General features: G+C 45.0%; 1 protein-coding gene across 2 annotated transcripts in view; it reads right to left on the minus strand.

Annotated features, from left to right (window-relative positions):
* The window catches only part of ETS1 (ETS proto-oncogene 1, transcription factor), a 128409-nt gene that overhangs the window by 96119 nt on the left and 11193 nt on the right, over positions 1 to 21097 (minus strand). For both annotated transcript variants that reach the window (XM_049713605.1, XM_033406966.2), the window contains exons 2-3: positions 18008 to 18090; positions 3686 to 3830 (exon numbers count right to left, since the gene is read on the minus strand). In XM_049713605.1, the coding sequence (XP_049569562.1) occupies positions 3686 to 3830; positions 18008 to 18076 (214 nt within the window). In that variant the 5' untranslated portion in view covers positions 18077 to 18090. The remainder of the gene's footprint in view (positions 1 to 3685; positions 3831 to 18007; positions 18091 to 21097) is intronic.

A 21097-nucleotide genomic window follows, 5' to 3' on the forward strand; every position in this document is an offset into this window, starting at 1 on the left:
CCACTCACGTTCTCTCTCAGCTTGACTCTCTCCCTCCCTCCCTCCCTCCACTTCTCTCCCCCCTCTCAGCCTCAGTCCCTTCGGAACAGGAACAACATTCAGAGGAAGGACCCTAATGCTCGGTGGCCCCTCCTGCCGGGCATTCCAGACACTGACAGACGTGTAGTCCTTACAAAAGAAGTACCTTCAGCCCTTCTGAGAGCACAAACGTGAGATGGAAGCAGGGCTAGGGGTGGCCAGGAGGACAGGAAGGAAACTGAAGTTATAAATAGGATAAAAGGAGATGACAAAACTGGAGAGTGTTTTTTTTCTCTCTTTTCTTCTTACTCAACACATCTCCAAGGAAATGCGCTGCAGCTGGAGAAATCATCGATTGGTCTATGTCTTCATCTTCCTTCTCTGTAACCCCAAGATCTCCTTCCAAAGGACACCCATCACTGAGGAGGGCTGGACCACAGCCCAGAAATAATTATCGCAACCCCTTCGTCTGGACAGCTCAAAAGGCAAAGGAGGGGCTGGGAAAGCTAAAAGTTCTTGCGAGATCTTTCCATCAGAAGAAGCCTAGGACAGAGAGAACTACAGACATCACGTTTGCCATCAAAGCACCATTCCCACATGGAAGCTTGTTAGCATTTCTAAGCTGCAGTTGGTGACAACCCAGGTCATTTTAGGACTGGTTATTATGTGCCCTCGTCTTCCCATCCTACCCAAGAACCATCAGTCTGGGTGACCCCGGCTTCCTCCTTCTTGAACAAGTAAACTGTGGAAAGTACACTCTATTACACGACTATCAGTCCTTGCATTTTAAAGCAGCTTCCTCCTGAGGTTCTTAAAATTCTTTACAGACACTGTGTCTCATTGGCCCTGAAATAAAAACTATTTTACCTTTGAGAACTTTGACAAGGAGGAGAATCAAAAATCGTCTTCACTTGGGAATTTATGTATCAATACTTCTTAGCTAAAACAAGAGATGAGCCAAGACTTTTTGCTATGAATATGAGACATTCTGATCCTGAGGCTATGGGTGAGTGTGGAGATGACCTCAGATACTCATAGCATGTATTAATAAGATGTAGTGAGATGTAAATTGGTAGCTACAGAAACACCATCCAGAGCTGAAAGCGTTAAGGCAAGGGAGCTTTAATCTCTGTTGCACTGGGAGATATAAGACTTCAAAGCCTAGTGGCATGAGCTCAATACCAAAAAAACAAACAACCCAATCCAAAAATGGGCAAAAGACCTAAACAGACACTTCTCCAAAGAAGATACACAGACTGCCAACAAACACATGAAAGGATGCTCAACATCACTAATCATTAGAGAAATGCAAACCAAAACTACAATGAGGTATCACCTCACACAGGTCAGAATGGTCATCATCAAAAAATCTACAAACAGCAAATGCTGGAGAGGGTGTGGAGAAAAGGGAAGCCTCTTGCACTGTTGGTGGGAATGTAAACTGATACAGCCACTATGGAGAGCAGTATGGAGGTTCCTTAAAAAACTAAAAATAGAACTACTGTACGACCCAGCAATCCCACTACTGGGCATATACCCTGAGAAAACCGTAATTCAAAAAGAGTCATGGACCACAATGTTCATTGCAGCTCTATTTACAATAGCCCGGAGATGGAAACAACCTAAGTGTTCATCATTGGATGAATGGATAAAGAAGATGTGGCACATATGTACAATGGAATATTACTCAGCCATAAAAAGAAAAGAAATTGAGTTATTTGTAGTGAGGTGGATGGACCTAGAGTCTGTCATACAGAGTGAAGTAAGTCAGAAAGAGAAAAACAAATATCGTATGCTAACACATATATATGGAATCTAAAAAAAAAAATAGTTCTGAAGAACCTAGGGGCAGGACAGGAATAAAGACTCAGACGTAGAGAATGGACTTGAGGACATGGGGAGAGGGAAGGGTAAGCTGGGATGAAGTGAAAGAGTGGCATGGACTTACATATACTACCAAATATAAAATACATAACTAGTGGGAAGCAGCTGCATAGCACAGGGAGATCAGCTCTGTGCTTTGTGACCACCTAGAGGGGTGGGATAGGGAGGGTGGGAGGGAGATGCAAGAGGGAGGGGATATGGGGATATATGTATATGTATAGCCCATTCACTTTATTGTAAAGCAGAAACTAACACACCATTGTAAAGCAATTACACTCCAATAAAGATGTTAAAAAATAAATAAAAGAAGAGAAGATAATTATTGATTAAAAAAAGAAAGCCTAATGGCATGAACAGGATTCATGCTTATACAAACAAGATCTATATTTTGTTTAGAATTTTAAAGGATCAGCTTTTTCATCTGTTAAAATTTTAAGTCCTTAAGTCTAACCTGTGACCAGCTACAATATCCTCTCTGCCGCCTCATGAAATGGGTAGATAGCCGAGACCTTTGTATTTATGCCAGGGGGAACTGAGATGCCACGCAGAAAGTGGCAGCATAAATGTTATCCTGTCTGAGATCCAAGATAGTACCAGAGAATACCTCCAAGATCAAGGGCTATTGAGTCAAGACAATATGGAACACAGGAGTCGATTTCATTCTGCCCCGGAGAAGCGGACTTCCATCCTTCTCAACCTCCACCAAGCGCTACAGCATCTCACTCTGTGTCTGTCTATTTTCAGTGAAATATACAGTATGGACCACAAAGCAAACATTTTCTTTATTTCTCCACTATTATAAAAGAAGTTTACCATATAGTTTTATAGGGTAAAGAGATACTGAACAAACAAAATTGCATTTAAGTTAGTTTCCAGTGGCTTTTCCCCTATGTACTTCATCAGAATTACATGTTTTCAATCTGTAAGAGTTATGAAATTTCTTATGCTAAGAATTCATCCTGGGAGAAAACACTGGCTTTTTGGTACTTGGATATATTATCATACCCTGATCTCATGAAACATTGAACTTAATGTCAGAATCAATCATTTCAGAAGCCCTAAATTTATGATTTACATTTTGTATTAAAAATAAACCAAAAAAAAAAAAAAAAGCTGGCAGGTAAGCAAGGGCTAATGGAATTTGTGAGAAACACAGGGACTCTGGCAAAATAGAATGGAGTAAGGACTTTGAACTTCTCCAGTCCTCGGGAGAGTGGCTTCTGTTCACCAGAGGGCAGCACCATGACCAGCAGGTTGGGAGTGAAGGGAATTTCGAGAGGAGCTTCTGTGAGGAAGAGTTGAAGAGAGAGAAAGGGGATGAGGGAAAAGAAGACAGATGCAGGCGGGCCTGGGCAGAGTGGGAGAGGATGACGGAAAGAGAAGACGAATGGAAGAAAGTATGTCCTGTAAGAAGGTTGACTAGTTCACACACCCTCTGTCTATCTGTCACACTTCATGACTGCAAACCTTCTAGGTCCTTTGTCAACAGCCAGGCTGAAGTGGATAAGGTTCGGGACAGGCACAGTGGAGAGAACTGTTTACAAAATGAAGACCTAAAGCAACCTCGCGTGGGCCCGTTCCTAGAGTTTAGTCTTCCCGTCACTGGAGAATAAAGTCACTCAAAGTGACTGAAAAGTCCTGGGACTTTCCATAGAATAATAGCATCTGGTACCCACGTGAGCCAGGGCAGCTGTGACAGCAGAGGATGCAGGATGCAGCCCTCATCCAATTGCCATTGTCCTTCAACTCCATCCTCAGTCTCAGCCTCCGTTTATGTTCCTACCTGAGCCGCAGTGTTCAAGACCAGTGGGCACTTCCTGAGTGGCCATCTCATCCCAGAAGGGGTAGCAAGCTCTCGGCGGGTGATAAGTGGACTGGAAACCACAGGCCATTCGAGGATCTTCGTAAGAGCTGAGAGGTCCCTGCCTCTGTGATCAGGAAAAAAAGGAAATACATTAAGATTCCCTAATGGAACAGCAACTTCATATCATCCGTAAGTAAGACTCATCCACAGATGATAACAGAATAGAACCAACTATTGATCACTACCTCCCATCCAAAAAAAAAAAAAAGACACAGGGAATAGGAAGGGTTTCTGACTTGGACGATGTATACATTTATTTTCATCCGTTTCCCCAAGCATTTGAAGAATTTTTTTAATTTTCAAATAAGGATCCATGGTTAATAGCAAGGCAGAATCTTGGTCATCTTTACACAATCCTGGCATTTTTTCTTTTTTATGTAACCTTACTCTATAAAAATACCATGAAAGGATATTCCTACGAGACATTCCATTATCATAGAACCAATAAGTGACAAATGCCAAAGGAAAAAAAAAATGGACCTAAATGATACAAATCACTCCTTTTTCAGTTAATCAATGTGCATAGGTTTTAACGATATTGATTGGTAGACTGGAATTCTCAGTTTTTCCCAACATTTGGGTACCTGTGCAACTCTCTTATCAGTTTTATAGAATCCACAAAATATACTCTCCACCCAGTACTCTCTAAGTAGGACAAATACACTATGTGGGAGACCATGATTTGAAGTGTTTAAGACCCTATTCTTTGAAGCCACATATACATGGATTCAAATCCTGGCTCCATCACTTACTGATGGGGGCCTGGGCCTGTTCCTTTATCTAAACCTCAGTTTACTCAATTATAAGATGGAAATAATAATACCTACCCCATAAGGTAGGAGGATTGAATGAAATAATATGTGTAAGAAAATAATACATAAAGCAAAACAAAATATGAATGCATGTCATAAAATTATGTATTCCTATATTAAATGCATGTAATAAGGAGTGTACATGGAGCCTAATATTAAGTAGGTATTCATATGAGACCCTTAACATTCCTGGGATTAAGCAAGAAGGTTAACAATTAAGACACTAAAGAAGGAGCAAATTCATGGAAAGAAGATTTCCTAAGAATAGGAGTCTAGTCTACACTGGCCCACCCTCAACTTTCTTTTCTTCTTTTTTATTCTTTCTCTCTCCTGTTTGGCCCCTCCACCTCCATAAAGACCCCAGTTAAGAAAATGGAACTTTGCTAGAATCTGATGTGATTAAAACTACCAACGTTAAGGTGCTAATTAATGAATGTAACCCCTCAGGTGGAATTCTCATCCCTGAAGAGTAGCTGGCTAACCCGCAGTCAGAGCCTCTAACTGGAGAACCCCTTACATCCTCTCTCCCCTTGAGCGGCAGCCCTATTACGTTAGAGTCAATCATTCACTGTCTACACTCTCTTCCCCATTTTGCAATCCTCCATTCGCTTAAGCTCAGTAAAAATAGCATAAGAGGGTATATCGGCACAGAGAAAAATGGCAGTCAAGACCAAAACGTAAAAGGAGGTTCTGTGCACATTAATTTACGTGATATTTTTCATAATATTCCTAAAATCATTCAGACTACGGCTGGATGAAGTTTACTTCGGGGCTGCTCCTCTTCCAGGTGGGTTAAAGGTGCTGAGAATGGAATAAAACCCTGGGGACTGAACGGAGTCACATTGAGTTCTTGTCTATCAAAGGCTAACGTCCTTGGCTTCCGCGACCAGGAGGCCCTGGTGAGAGCCACAGGAATACAAACAGAGCAATGGCAGCCCTGCCGTTTGTGTTTGGGACCGAGATTTAGGGAAAACATCAGAAGGAACGCTCAGCTGAGCTCCGGTCAGAAAACGTCTCCTCAATGCCGGCATCAAACCACATTGCTGACCTTGTATTTTAATACTGTAAGCTCCTGAAGCAGCTGCATTATGATTTTCTTTTTAGATCCCCCACAATCCTTTGCAACAGAATCAACTTCAAGCACATTTCCTAGATGAGCTGTGTGCTCTCAATGTCTATCCCCATTTTTTCATATAGAGTATTTCTCAAAATTCAGTGTCAAGTATCAGAGTTGTAGGAATAGGGTCTCGCGCGAGGAAATTTTGTATTTAAATGGCATAAAGGAGCACTCTAAGTGACCTGGCCCTGTCTTCTTTGGGAGCAGTGTGTGCATGGCTTGCCTAAACCACAAAGTCCTTGTAAGAAGGCAGTAGGTGGTACCAGTAGGATCCTTGTAGACAGGTGGTGGGTGGTTTGGTGCAGGCCCTGCTAGGATGGGGGGGACAAGAGGAGAACTTGAATTCAGGTGAAAAGGTTGAGGCTTCTCTGCTAAGGAGAGGTCACTGAAGGTGAGGCATGATTCGCAAAGAGGTGTTTAAGGAAAATGATCTGAGAGCACTGTAGAGGGGAGATAGAGGGTGGGAGTAAGTGGTGGGTTAGGGATAAAGCAATGAGGTTCCAGACCCAGGCGATGACCACGTGGCCATACAGCGAGTCAGCACACAGCTTTGACCAACAACCACGTATGGCATCTCCTTGAGTTTCGTGATTGGCATTTTTCGTGGAGTCTCTCCAGCTCCCACAGCAGGCTCTTTGTTGTCGGGGAGGGTTCACTTATTATTTTATACAGGGAAATCAATTTTTAAGACATCTTTCCTCCTCAGCTGTCCTCAGTGGTGCCAGGGGAACCTATTTTTAAGAAGGAGAAGGAGATAGTGCACCAAGCTTACCATGAGCCACGAACATCTTTGCTCACAGATGCTCCTGGGAGTATCACGACCCTTGTCACCTAGACACCTGCCTGTTTATTAGACATTTCACAAACTGACTGAATACCTATTTCACAGAGTACGAAAATGACATTTTTACTCAAGAGAACCACAGAGCCAGTTCCAATTCATTGTGAAACCTTCTCAGTTGAGGAGAAAGAAGCTGCTTATTAAGAAGTCAGAAATCTGGGAAGCAAAGCACCCACCTCCGTGCTTGACAAGGGCACCACCCAAAAGAAGTTCAACCTCTTCCTTTCCTGGCTGCTGGAGAATGGAGGTGAGTTCAGGAGATGCAAGCAACCTTCCTAGCCCCCATCACAGTTTAGGGAACCCATCTGATGGGTCCTCACTCGTTCATCCCACAGGAGATTATTGAAAGGAACTAACGTACGTCGCACACCACCCCATGCCCATCAGTGATCTAAGCATGATGGAGAGATGGTCACGTTTAATCCTCACCATAGCTGTGCAAGATTGGTATTCTTATCTTCATTTTACAGAAGAACAAATTGAGGCTTTCAGAGGGCAAGTAAATTTCCAAAGACCACACAGCTAGTAAAATAATGGGGATAGAATTCTAGTCGAGGTCTACCTGATTTCAGATCGTCTTTTTCTGTATCTGTGCAATGTGAACCTTGTGTGGCTCGGACTGCTCAGGCAGGGAGGCTGCCATCCCATGGTAAGTACTGGATGGATTATGATAATGGACACTTGTGAACAAATCTGTATCACACAACTAGTCTGTGCCAACTATTATGTGAGATGCTAAGAATACAGTATGCGCAATATATGAACTTTACCCTCAGCAGTGCACAGACTAGTAAACAGGAAATTACAGCAAGGAGATGTGACAGGGTTAAGTACCGATGTGTAGGGGGAGGAGAGTGACAGCAGGTAAGACTTCCTAGAGGAAGCAGATTAAGGTAATAACCGAAAAGTCAAGTAAGATTTAGCCTAGAACATGAAGGTCTAGAGAGCAGAAGAAGATGACACACCTAAAGGTGCCAAGGAACGTAGATGGCGATGTAAGGAAGGATCCGAAAGACTCGGCTTGGCAATATAGAGAGATAAAGACTGCTGTTTGGAAGTGACAAGCATGAGGGGAAAGTGTGCTCATGGCAATGAGAACGCTTGCAATGGAGAGCAACTAGCAAGAATGAGAGCTGGAGGGACAGTGTTGAGGGTCAGAAACACCAGACCAGAATTTGGCTGCAGGAGAAAGGCATTAGAGGTTGTATTAAAGCTAGTAAGAGTGACATGGTGACTCAAGATGTCCTAGAAGGACCCATTCGATAGCGCTAAGTCAGATGGACTTAGCAGGATCAGGTGAGGAGGATGACAAGGCAGCCGCGGTGCCTGCAGAGCCAGGTCACAGCCTGAGGCGTAAAGGGAAAAATCAGTACTACCGATCCTAACTGTATTTATTTATATTAATTTATTTTTTAATCAATTTATTTTTGGCTGCGTTGGGTCTTCGCTGCTGCGTGCAGGCTTTCTCTAGTTGCGGCACGTGGGGGCTACTCTTCGTTGCGGTGAGCGGGCTTCTCACTGTGGTGGCTTCTCTTGTTGCGGAGCACAGGCTCTAGACGCGCGGGCTTCAGTAGTTGTGGCTCATGGGCTCAGTAGTTGTGGCTCACGGGCTCTAGAACACAGGCTCAGTAGTTGTGGCGCACAGGCTTAGTTGCTCCGCGGCATGTGGGATCCTCCCGGACCAGGGATTGAACCCCTGTCCCCTGTGTTGTCAGGCGGATTCTTAACCACTGTGCCACCAGGGAAGTCTCCCTACTGTATTTAAATTTTTTAGTTCTTTTAGTAATTTTTGCATTCATTTTGTCAGAATTATTGCATTAAGATTTACGTAGCTTGAGTACTGCGTTTGGGGGCCACCCTTCGGCTTTGCCCCCACTTGAATGCTTCCCCTCAGTGCTGGTGCTGAGCAGTGGCCAGTTACGAAGAGCTGGATTAAGGTCATGAACGCAGAGGTGAAGAGGAAACAAGAAGTGTAAGATACCTTTCAAAGGAAGAGTCAACATGATTTTATGGCTCATAGGAGATGAAGGCAAGGGGGGATCCAAGATCATGCTTAGATTGCTTGCTTTTATGATAGTGAAAATGGTGAGTTTAAGTACGTAAGTAAGGAGGTTGGAAGAATATTTCTCTTTTGGTTGTGTTCAGATGGAGAGATGGCAGAGCAATTTGGTGCAGAGGTCCCTAAGGTGGCAGCATGACAGGAGAAGACAGGAAAGGATACAGTTAGATCTAGAAGTGTAAAGGATCTAGTTAAAGTATAGAGTCAGGGAAAATGGCAGTTAAAAAGAAAAGAGAGGGCTTCCCTGGTGGCGCAGTGGTTGAGAGTCTGCCTGCCGATGCAGGGGACACAGGTTTGTGCCCCAGTCCGGGAAGATCCCACATGCCGCGGAGCGGCTGGGCCCGTGAGCCATGGCCGCTGACCCTGCACGTCCAGAGCCTGTGCTCCGCAACAGGAGAGGCCACAACGGTGAGAGGCCCACGTACCACAAAAGAAAAAAAAAAAAGAAAAGAGAAAGGATCATAAATGTCTCTACCACACCATCCAGCAATTGCATTTCTGAGTATTTACCCAAAGAAACCAAAAACACTAATTTGAAAAGATATGTGCACCCCAATGTTTACTGCAGCATTATTTATAATTGCCAAGATATAGAAGCAACCTAACTGCGCACTGATGGATGAATGGATAAAGATGAGATACACACACACACACACACACACACACACACACAGAGAGAGAGAGAGGAATACTACGCAGCCAAGAAAAAGAATAGAATCTTGCCATTTGCAACAACATGAATGGACCTAGAGGGTATTGTGCTGAGTGAAATAACTCACACAGAGAAAGACAAATACTGTATGATTCCACTTACATATGGAATCCAAAAAACAAAGCAAATAACAAAACAGAAACAGACTCACAGATGCAGAAAACAAACTGGCGGTGGCCAGAGAGGAGGTGGGGTGGAGGGATGAGTGAAATAAGTGAAGGGGATTCAGAGCAGTTATCAGATAAGGAAGTCATGAGACTACAGTGCACAGCATAGGGAATATAGTCAGTAATATTGTAATAAGTTTGTATGGGGACAGACAGTTACTAGACTTATCGTAATGTATAAAAATATTGAATCGCTATGTTCACTTGAAATTAATATAATATTAAGTCAATTATATTTCACTTTTGAAAAAATGGATCTATGAAGTTGCCTGTCGTTGGGAGGAAAAGTAAGGGAGAAACAACAAAGCAGGGCCAGTTAAAGACACAGGAGGAAAAACACAAAAGTGCTCGGTGTGGGAGACACCAAGGGCAGAGCTTCAGAACCGTGTGGGTTAGTAAGCGGCTGCTAAGGATAGGGTGGTATCCACACAGCCTTGGAGGGCCTGGGTCCCCTGGGTGTCTCAGGAGAGTGTGCACTCCTGCCCTGCTGTGTCACACTCTGTGATGAGCCTCCCCACCCCATCTCCAGGGACCAGCACTGCTGTCCTTGTCCTCTGACAGGCTTCAGAGGACTCGAGCCTGCAGCCTAAATGCTTTGCTTTCCGATCCTGGAAAGAAATAGCATAAAAGCCCTGAAGTCTGGAAACTACTAGGACGAGGGACACGCACTTGTCTCTGCTCCAACGTGAGCCAGCTGTGACGTCACCACCACAGCCGACCACCGCCCCCCTGCTGCAGTCAGGGTTTCATGTATGGTATTATGTCCCCCTTGTTGCCCTGTCCTGCCGGTTCCCCTCTCCGATGCTTCCACCAGGGACCTCCGTCTCCCCGCCCCACCCACGCGGCCCCCTCCCTGTGGCTACTCTTCACCTACCCCCCAACCCTGCCAAACCTCCCAGCATTGCCTCTGCCCAGAGGCTTCCTTCCCTCCACCCCCTCCAAAGACCCCCCCAATTGGAAAAGAGGGAACAGGGGAGTAGTTTTTCAACACTACATCGCAAACTGATGGCGGCCGCGCTTCTGTAAGAGTTCGTTTCTGTCTTGAGCCAAGCAGTCTTAAATGTCCAGGCATTTACTCCGCAAACCCTTCCTGACCCTTCTCGTGTATGTGACACTCTGAGCACAAACTCTGTGGGAGTGCAACTGTCTTTCCTTTAACTGACTTCAGAATTTTAGGGTTTAGCCTTAGTACCGGGCCGTAAACATATAAAACACATAAATATTTCTAGATCCTGCTGCTTAAAAAAATATACATGCCCAGATGCAAAGCTGAGTTAACACTGAATGGACGAGCACAGGGGTTTGCCATCCGCGGGGATAACTCCGCATCATTCTAGGCCTGGCATAGATGTTCATACCCTCCGGTAGGAAGACAGGAGACTGGAAATCAGGAAGCCTGGGTCTGAGTCCTGCTCTGCCCCTAAGGAGCTGCGTAGCCTCCAGCCCATCTCTTAACCTCCTTAAACCTTTGCTTCCTGAGGAGGTTGGCCCCAGTGATCACCAAGTTCCTTTCCAACTGCAAGTCTCCTTTCTGCTGATCCACCCACATTCTTTCTCCTGATCTTGTAACTGACAACCTTCATTTGATTTAAAAAAAAAACCCACCCCAGGGTGGGAAAAAAAAGCCTAGAGAACCGGAAGTTGTCATCATTTAGATTCATGACATACAAGCTCCCCTTGAAATGCATTAACACCTTCATGTCAGTCATGCCATTCTGCCACCACCTTTCCCATTTTTCAGTAGAGAAAGTAGAGTTAGGAAGTGCCTGCCCGGCTGCTGAACCGCCCAGGGGCTCTCACATGCTAGGCGCCAGTCTGTGCAATAAACGGGGAACTTCTCATCTTAAAACCTTTCACCTCGTTGCAGGCAGTTGCCCTCCCAGGCTGGCCTGACCGACTCCGCAGAGCTGTCATCGAGTCTGGGCTTCCTCATCCTCAGAAGATGCTAGACCAGTCAGCACCTCTTTACATTCACGGAGAATCGCTTTGGCATCACTGGGGAGGAGTCTGGGGCAGACTGTATCTGGGGCACCTCTGCTTCAGGGGGGCACATGCATCCTGCTCCCTCGAGAAAGGAAAGAGGCAACACGGAAACACCCCTCAGCTCTCCCACCAAGGGGGAGGGGGCGAGGGTGCTGCAGCCACAGGAGAGGCAGGAACAGACAAAATAGGAAACCCTCAAAGGGCGATTTAATTTTAGACTCAAGGCCAGGAAATTCTTTTTAAAACAATAAGAGTGATGGGCTTGGGCCTTGGCGAAAGGGCAGGCCAGACCACTGTAGGTTTCTGAGACAAAAGAGAATCTGAAGCACAGAGAGAACAGAGATGGGAACAGCGGATTCTGCTCTCCATGAAAAGCTGTGCTTGGCCTCCACACGGGCCACGTGGACCACAGCTGAGGCCACCCTGAGACGCCCCCAGGCCTGGGGCTGCAGACCAAGGTGGGGGAGGGGGGCAGTGACTGATGCTGCAGCTTCTCACGCCAGCCTGAGACCACAGCCCCCTCCACTCAAGATATTACTCGGTGGGACCTGCCCCAGTTCTGGGCGCCTGGATTTGACATTCTCTTGCTGAGAGATATGGGGTGTGATGCGTGTCACACATCAGCTTCCACTCGCTTAGCGGGAAGCCTTCAGACTCCCAGTGACTCCACGGGGTGCCAGCCCCAGGCATCCATCCCAAGTGTGGAGACGGAGGGTGAAGCTGACTCAGAGCCTCCTGATAGGACATTGGGAGAACCTCCCATGGTGGAAAAACTGGGCAGGAATTTCGATTTGCTCAGCGCTCTACAAAATGGAGTTCTGGGGCTTTTTTGTCCTAAATTCAATTCAGCATGAATAAAGCATGAATCCATGAATTGTCATAAATTCTCATCCATCTCCACATTTCTTAAGAATGATCAAGATGCGTTTGATGGTAAGGAGTTTCCTAAACCAGGAGCCGGGAGATCTGGACCATATTCCAGATCATACATCTAAGCTCAGGCAACTTAATTTAACCTCTCAGGACCTAAATATTAGGAGATGGCCTCTAGGTTATAGTCTGGCTCTAAAATTCTCCAGTTTGTGCTAACTAAACACAGTATCTTAGAAAATCCCCACTTTCTAAGATGCTGGAAAAATACACATCTCTCTTTTTTCCTTCACATTTTCTGACTCCCACTAAGAGTTACGGCTATAGATCATTTCTTAAACATAACGTTCCAGCAACCTCTCCAGAGGTAAAGCCAACACCACCCCAAGTGACAAGAAAAAATTTTCTTTTCCAGTTTCCATTTACATTCTAAATTTCTTTTTCTGTATTCTCATTTCTCTAATCTGGAATACCTGATCCACTGCTCTCCAGGATTCCCAGAGAGAAGGAAAAGGCATGTGTGCTAAGTTTCATGGAAACGAGCACCACCAGCCCTTCCCAAATTCCCAAGAAGCGCAGGGACTGCACAGACACCCCTGTGAACACATCCTAAGGCATGCAGGGTGGAGGTGAAGAGTGAGAACAGCACTGGCTAAGAAGGGAATTGCTTCCCAAGGAAGCCCAATTAAACTGCAATTACTCAAGATAAGAGAACCAGGTCTGTTTACACAATGGGGTTGTAAACCACCAGCCCATTACAAGAGAACTTTGATCTGGTGGCAGGCGAGCTATTTCTAGTGCAGGGTACTGATGAAGCAAGGAGGTTTCTCAACAAGAATGTCTCCATCTTGACCCCCAGAGCCCCATCTTGCTCTGGAAACACCCTTGTATGGGCAATCAGTGGAACCATCTCCACTCCTCCCTGTATGTGGCCATCTCACACGATCAAATAATCCAGAGAAAAATAGAGAAGTGATGGTAAACACAGGGAAAGGGAATTAGCTGAGGTCATGTTTGTGGCTGGTATCACAATGACCTGCTATGGTAAGTTACACTCTGTGCTTATCTTACAGATGAGGACATTGAGGTTCAGAGGGAGTAATGTGCCCAAGGTCACATGGCTGAGGAGTAACAGACCAGAATTTAACTCAGGTCTTTCTGACTCCAAAGCCTAAGTGCCTTCCATGGTACTTGGCCGGGCTGTATCCCACAGCTGCCTGGCCCAGGATGGAAGGGTCAGAGCCTTCCATGTGGTCTGGCCCCCTGGACAGTTACTTGCCCGGCATATCGCTATATTCCCAAAGGCCTGAGTGCTGAGAGCAGGTGAGTGGGCGGTCGTCTATTCCTTCCCTCTGTACAGTTCAAGGTGCTTCCTAAGCTCACTTGGCTCAGGGGCCATCGATCCTCAAGGACCTCCTCCGCATCCTCCTTGCTGGGGAGGTAGCCAAGGACAAGGACGTGTTTGGTCAAAATGAGGGGCAGCCCATCCTCCAATGCCGGCCCTCCCCCAGCTCTGCGGACTCAGCGGCATGAAGGGGAGGATGACACAGGAGAGGACCAGGGCTTCGAGGGACTTCCAGGGCTCACGGAGGGCTCACTGAGCCAGCATAACAGGAAGGAGCGCTTCCTCCCCTTGGATGAAAGGGTCCCTGACACACAGCCCATATAAGTACCTGAAAACGTCACCCCCTCCAACACAATGGCCAGACAACTTCCAGAAGTGTCATTTCCCTACCACCCCAGCTGTGATATCACTTCTTTCATGAAGGTCTCCCGAGAGGCTGACCTTACAAGGGAGAGAACTTGTGTCCTGCTTTTGACAAAGGGGTCCCGAGGCAGATAATGTGAGTTCTGTGTACAATGGCCAGTGCCCGAAGTATGGGATGAATTTTACAACTGTTGCTGTGATTATTTTAAGGCTTCCCCTGGTACGGCAAATGATCAAACCACACTAATGCTACCTCTAACACACAAATAAGGAATCTGAGATTTAGCAGTCTTCAGAGCCTGGAAAATATCTGTGTCCTAGTTTAGAAGATTGTTTCTTGGACAACTAAAGCAGCCTGCTTAGCAGAGCCCCTCATAACATGGATATAGTCTCACTTTTTTTTTTCTTTTTTAAGATTTCCCTTTCTAACGCAATAATTACAAGTAAATACACACAGTACCACCCCACCTTCAAACCTGATCTTGTGTGTATTCTAGGGCAGGGCTTCTCAACCTCGGCACTACTGACATTTGAGGCTGGACAATTCTTTGTCATGGGGAACTGGACTGTGCGGTGCAGGATGCCTAGCTGCACCCCTGGCCTCTCCCCTCTGGCCAAGAGCACCCGTGCCCGTCAAGTTTTGACAAGCAAAAATATCACCAAATATCCCCTGGGGACAAAATCACCCCCAGATTGTAAAGCAATTATACTCCAATAAAGATGTTTTAAAAAATCAGCCCCAGATTAAAAACCCACTGTCCTTATGGTTTTCCTTTCACCCTCAAAATTCCCATGCCTGGGACAGTTTCTCTTCTTGGTGGCCCAGGCTAACCAGGGCGCCGGCCAGGAGGACCTGAATGATCAGATTAAGCACCACTGGTTGAGCTCCAGACAGTGAGGCTAGAACAGAACTGAGAAGACCCAGGTGCCTGGGACGTTAACGTTCTCGTCTGGGAAAGTCCATGAAGCTGTCCTCGCTCCTCCACGAAACCTTAGATTGGGATTGAGAGTGTGAGGTTTGCTAGTTTCTCTCATATGCCAATGTCCCAAAGTTATATTCTGTAGACAATGTACAAATTCTTTGACTGTTATGACAGCCCAGCCTGAAGTTGGACGGAGGTTGTCTGTAGGAGCTGGCTCATTGAACTTGAGCTTGTACTCACCAATTTTATTTACCTTTTTTTTTTTTTTTTTTTTTGCGGTGTGCGGGCCTCTCACTGTTGTGGCCTCTCCCATCGCGGAGCACAGGCTCCGGACGCACAGGCTCAGCGGTCATGGTTCGCGGGCCTAGCTGCTCCGCAGCATGTGGGATCTTCCCAGACCGGGGCACGAACCCGTATCCCCTGCATCGGCAGGCGGACTCTCAACCACTGCGCTACCAGGGAAGCCCTATTTACCTTTTTTTTTTTTAATTAAAAAGGACGTCAGGGGCTTCCCTGGTGGCGCAGTGGTTGAGAGTCCGCCTGCCGATGCAGGGGATACGGGTTCGTGCCCCGGTCCGGGAAGATCCCACATGCTGCAGAGCGGCTGGGCCCGTGAGCCATGGCCGCTGAGCCTGCGCGTCCGGAGCCTATGCTCCGCAACGGGAGAGGCCACAACAGTGAGAGGCCCGTGTACTGCAAAAAAAAAAAAAAAAAAAAAAAAAAAAGGACATCAGTGAAGAAGTCAGAGGACTTTTCTGCATGTTCTATGGTTCTGAAAATTTGCCTAACCAGTTCCAGTGATGGAGAAACTGAGGCCCACAGAGAAGTTATGAGCAAAAGTGCTAGAACAATGACATAGAAGTTCTCCCATGTAACTTTCTGCTATTACCCAAGCAACTCTGAAATATGGGAGTGAAAAGGATCCCACGTGCTGATAACGTTTTTCAGGTATGGCTGCTGGGTTTGGGGATAAATGGGTTCTTTGTTGTGAAACCAGTGGAAACCATTCAAAAGGCCTTAAAAATATCCAGGGTATTCAGCCAGGGCTGGGGTCTTCAGTTGAAAATACACACTTAAGAGTTGTTCTTGGTTTTTTTCTAAATCTCATACAATTTCCAGATGCCCTGTCTAGGATAACTTAATATTATCCCTGCAATGTGTATACTTGTAATAAAATTTATTTCAGTGCCTAAAATAAAATAAATGCAAATTCGCATGACATCGCTTTTTCCGACAGGTTATTCAACTTTTTTAATTGGATTACAATACGGGCAAAAAGAATTAGGCTGGCATTTTTTTTTTTTAAATTCCTGTCCTGCCCCTAGGTTCGTCAGAATCATTGTTTTTAGATTCCATACATATGTGTTAGCATACGGTATTTGTTTTTCTCTTTCTGACTGACTTCACTCTGTAGGACAGACTCTAGGTCCATCCACCTCACTACAGATAACTCAATTTCGTTTCTTTTCATGGCTGAGTAGTATTCCGTGGTATATATGTGCCACATCTTCTTTATCCATTCGTCTGTCGATGGACAGTTAGGTTGTTTCCGTGTCCTGGCTAGTGTAAATAGAGCTGCAATGAACACGACTCTTTCTGAATTATGGTTTTCTCAGTGTATATGCATAGGCTGGCTTTTAAATCTACTTTTCCAAGTCAATGACACATTTTGCCCTGAAATCACAATATCCTTGTTTATTTTAACAAACCTCTACAAAATCACCTTTAAGAAAACTTTAGTGTCATTTGTGCTGACCTTAGACGATAACCTTTGTGTGAGAAGCAGAAGGAGCCTTTTCCTGGCAATGCCTCCAGCCCTGTGGACCTTAGCAAGCCTCTTGGCAATTTCTAAGCGGAATGGAACAACTTTTGGTCTGGACTTGTTGTGTGTGTGTGTGTTTTACACATATTTCTGAAGTAAATTGTACTCTAAACGTTTTCCTGATTCTAATTTTTTAATAGTGAATGGCGTTTATATGAAAACAGAAGCCACTTAAAAAAGAAGAAATATGTATTACAGAACAGCCAGTGAAGAAAGATGTGTTAATCATTCCTTGAACATAAAATACCTTTTTAAGTAATTATTTTTTCAATACTACAGAAAATAATTTTCAAACACATCAGATCTTTTGATATACAATTACAGTGAGAGGTCAGGGCAAACTGAAGGGTACCAGTTAAAAATTCTGCAGAACCTCAGACTGGACAAAGCCTGCAGTCAAAAAAGAGCTCTGGTAGACTGGAGTCTATATAGACCCATAAACGTATTTGGAAGAGTTAACAGTAAACTTATCTGTCCATATCCAGATTAAGTAAAAAAAGTTCAACATTTATGCTGGCTATCTCTATACAAAAACACGCAGAATTTATTATCAATAGTTAATGATTCAATGCTAATATTAAAAGTTCACTTAACATTGGAATCAATGAATGACAGCATTACAGGATCTCTCACACAGTAAATTTATAAGAAATTTAGCTGAATATTTCAACTGGTCAGCACATAGCTTGGGTGAGAGCCTTCTTCCCTAAGAGCAAAAAACCTTTAGTCCAATTTTAAAGTTCCTTTTACCCCTCTTATTCTAGGACTCAGGAATTTTTCCTACTAATTTGTTGTTGTATTTTATTTCCAGTTTCAAATTCTGTTATTAGAAAGCTTGTATATTTTAGCTTTTATGTATGAGAAGAAAAATAAGTTCAATTATGCTAAGAATAGGTGTAAGGTACCTCAATGTGTGAAAAACCTTCACCAAATGAACTGAGCTGTGAAAAATCACCTGGCTTTAACCGTTACTCATGTTTGAGTCATATTCTCTGCAACACAAAAATCTTTCTCAGTAAACCTATCAGTCTTGGATGTTTTACTTTATACGGTGATAAAAAGACAGATAATCTCACAATGTAGCTCCTCCAAAAAACTCAAAGCTCATTCCAACTGTGGAGTTGGGTCCCCAGCTGCTTCTGTCTAGGAGATCAGAAAGCAGGAACCGAGGGAGGAGAGGGGACGGCACGGTGGGCAGGGGGAGGGCAGGGAAGGGGTCCCACTTACCACTGCTGCAGGTCGCACTGCTGAGTAGGGGGCAGGGCCACTCACTGCAGACTCCACAAAGTAGCTCATCACGCCGTCAGAACCTGTGTGGGAAAAAGCATTCACTGAGCCACTGGGTGCAGAACATGTGTGGACCAGCAACCAAAGGAGGGCTCGGAGCAGGTCTCCTTAGGAACCATGGCGTTCACTTCTTTGTATTACAGAGAAAGAAATTAAAACGTAGAAAAACAAAGTGGCCAACAGAGAGTAAGGCAGACCCCAGACAGAGCCAGTCCCCTGACTGCAAGGTAGCCTGGATGGTGACGGCTGCTGCAGACAGTAAGCAGTCAGAGTCCATAAAAAGACCCTTTAGGGGGTTTCTGGGCAGGAATGGGTCTTGTGTGTCTTTTTAAAAAACATTTCCATTCCTGTATCTCCCTCCCTCCACCCCAACCAGGTCTGGCCCTCCATACGAAGTGTGGCATTTATCAACTGATGAAGGACGGAATAGAGAAAGGATTGGAGAAAAGAGGGATGGAAAATCTCCGTCGAGGAGGCATGTCAACCAGGACCCTGAGACAGATAAACAGAGAGAAGACCCGAAAAGGGGAGTGAATATTATCCATCTTGAAAAAAGGAGAAGGGCTAATTAAATGTCTTGTTGAGAGCTACTATCTCCATTCAAAGTCTGAATGACCATCACGTTTGAGGAATGTTCTAGCCGAAGGGACTTTCCAGTTAGCTGTCGGTCATCAGGAAAATCGTTTATATACAAACATTTCTGTTGAGCCAAACGCTCTCTAAAGTACACTAGTTTACACACTTTCATAAGTTCAATATTACACACTAAAAAAATGTCTTTCTTGAATGATTTAGAAGATTAAATTCCTAGATATGTCATTCAGAGGCCAAATTCCTATTGTTAGGGAGTGCATTTGAGTTTCCACTTAGCTACTTTCCACTTTGTATTTGTCTGTCCTTTTCCTTTATTCTTGGGAATAATTAAAGCCACTGACCCCATTTCAAGAAATATAAAGAATACGATATGTCTCATGTTCAATTTACAACTTTGTTCACCATCTTGATACAGCTTGACAGCCAATGAGCGTATATATCTTCTCTCATATGAAATGTATTTAAATAACATAGTTAAGGGACTTCCCTGGTGGTCCAGTGGTTAAGACTCCGTGCTTCCACTGCAGTGGGCATAGGTTTGATCCCTGGTTGGGGAACTAAGATGCCACATGCCACGCGGTGTGGCCAAGGAGAAGAAAAAAAAAAGCTAGACTTCAAAAATAAATAAATAACATAATTAAAGTTCTGCACTACAAAGTTATACTAAGGGCTACCATCACATAGCAACTAATATCATACAGTTGAGAAGTAAGTTAAAAATCTTCTGAAGACGTAAATTATCCCAGAGCTGTGCTTATTGTTTTTAACTAAAACGGCACCTTTTTATGATGTCTTTTCTCCCCAAAGTAGAAGCCGTCAAATTAATATTAATTTTTAAAAAGTAAAATAGCTAAGGGTACCTATGTTTCTCAAGATGTTGTTTTCTAGTTTTTCAGGGACTTGATGGCCACAAATGGCCCTTAGGAAGAATTCCCAGGTGGCAAAGCGGAAGAGTAGAAAAAGATCAAAGTCTCTAGTCCAAGGACACTGTTCCCATCTGGAGCCGTGGTCCCCTCTTCAGTGCTTCTTTCTAAAAACAGTAAGCAGCTACCAAGTATCAGACCCCGCGCTGGGTAGAGGGCCTGGAGTAAGAAGCAGCCGACCACAGATCGGTGTGGACACCGCCCATATACTGTACAGAAGCGTTGCTGCTTTTCGTCTTAAATTCAAATTTTACAGTCCTAATGAGTCATCATTCACCCATCCACCTGCACTTCACAGTTTTGGATCTACTCAGAGATGAGACTTCAAAGTTGACAACATAGATTGTGTCATACTGAGAACGGCATAACCAAGATCTGATTCCCTAGGGAAAAGTTGCTCATCCCTCCAGGGACCCACAGGGCAGCCTAAACCTTTGGGAAATGTCCAGGTGTGGCAGTGCTGCTTTGCGCAACCCATCCAGCCCTCCAATTTCCTCCAAAATAGCCCCTCCCGGGCCCCCTGAGTCATCACAGACCCCAATTATTTATTCAACAGACACGTCAAAGGCTTCCTTTGCCAGGAACTTGTTAATCATTCAGTAAATAATTACCCTGTGCCTGCTATGTGGGTGCTGGAGATACACAGGTACACAAAGACCCCGCACCTCTTGGACCTGACGTTCTATCAGATCCGGGACAAAGCTGAGACAGACAGATCTCCATCTGCAGGCAGTGGGGAAGACGGGCTCCCACAGAACTAAAATACAAGGTGGTGAGGAGGTTACCAACAACATGGAAGAAAATAAGCAGTCCGTTTTGCCAAAGGCTGGGGAACAGGAAACCATGGAAGACTGCACAGTGCGAGGTGTGACCACATGGCCCTACGGGTCCTCCCTAGACTCTCAGGAGCAGCAGAAGACCTCTACCCATCTGAATTCCTGTTAGACTTACACCTTTGTAAAAGAAAGCACTTTTGGAATCAGCAGCCTTGTCCTGAAGCCCAGCTCAGAGGCAATCAAGAGCAACGTTCCTCCTCCTAACAACTCTCCTCGGAGCTGGGGAAAAGGTTTAGGGGAAATGTGTTTTCTCTTTCGGATGGACAGAGTGAGTGAGGAACCCCGTGGGCCCACATATGGTCCGTCCTGAGCTGGGCTGAATTCTCGAAGCTTCATGCTCTGTGACTGACGCTCCCCTTGGGGAAAAGTCCTTTGCCCGTGGAGGAAGCTGGAAAGAGGGAGTTGCCAGGGCACTCAAGGGTTCTCATCTCAGGAAATAACTCTGGGACAGAAATGGATGACCGCTTCATTATTTTCTGGAGAAAGAAAAAAAGAACCCACCCTGTTTCCACTTGTAGGTGGTGACACAGACCAGCTGCTGTAGATGTAAACCCTTTCAGAAAAACTGTTTGGGTAAAAAAAAAAGTTTTTTGACGTGTTGGCTGAGGAGAATTCCCTCCCACATGACAGCTATTTGGACATCGGCTGGACAGACTTTTTTGTCTTGGCATTATAAA

The sequence above is a fragment of the Orcinus orca genome, chromosome 8 (genome assembly GCF_937001465.1).
Source record: "Orcinus orca chromosome 8, mOrcOrc1.1, whole genome shotgun sequence".
Lineage (NCBI taxonomy): Eukaryota > Metazoa > Chordata > Mammalia > Artiodactyla > Delphinidae > Orcinus > Orcinus orca.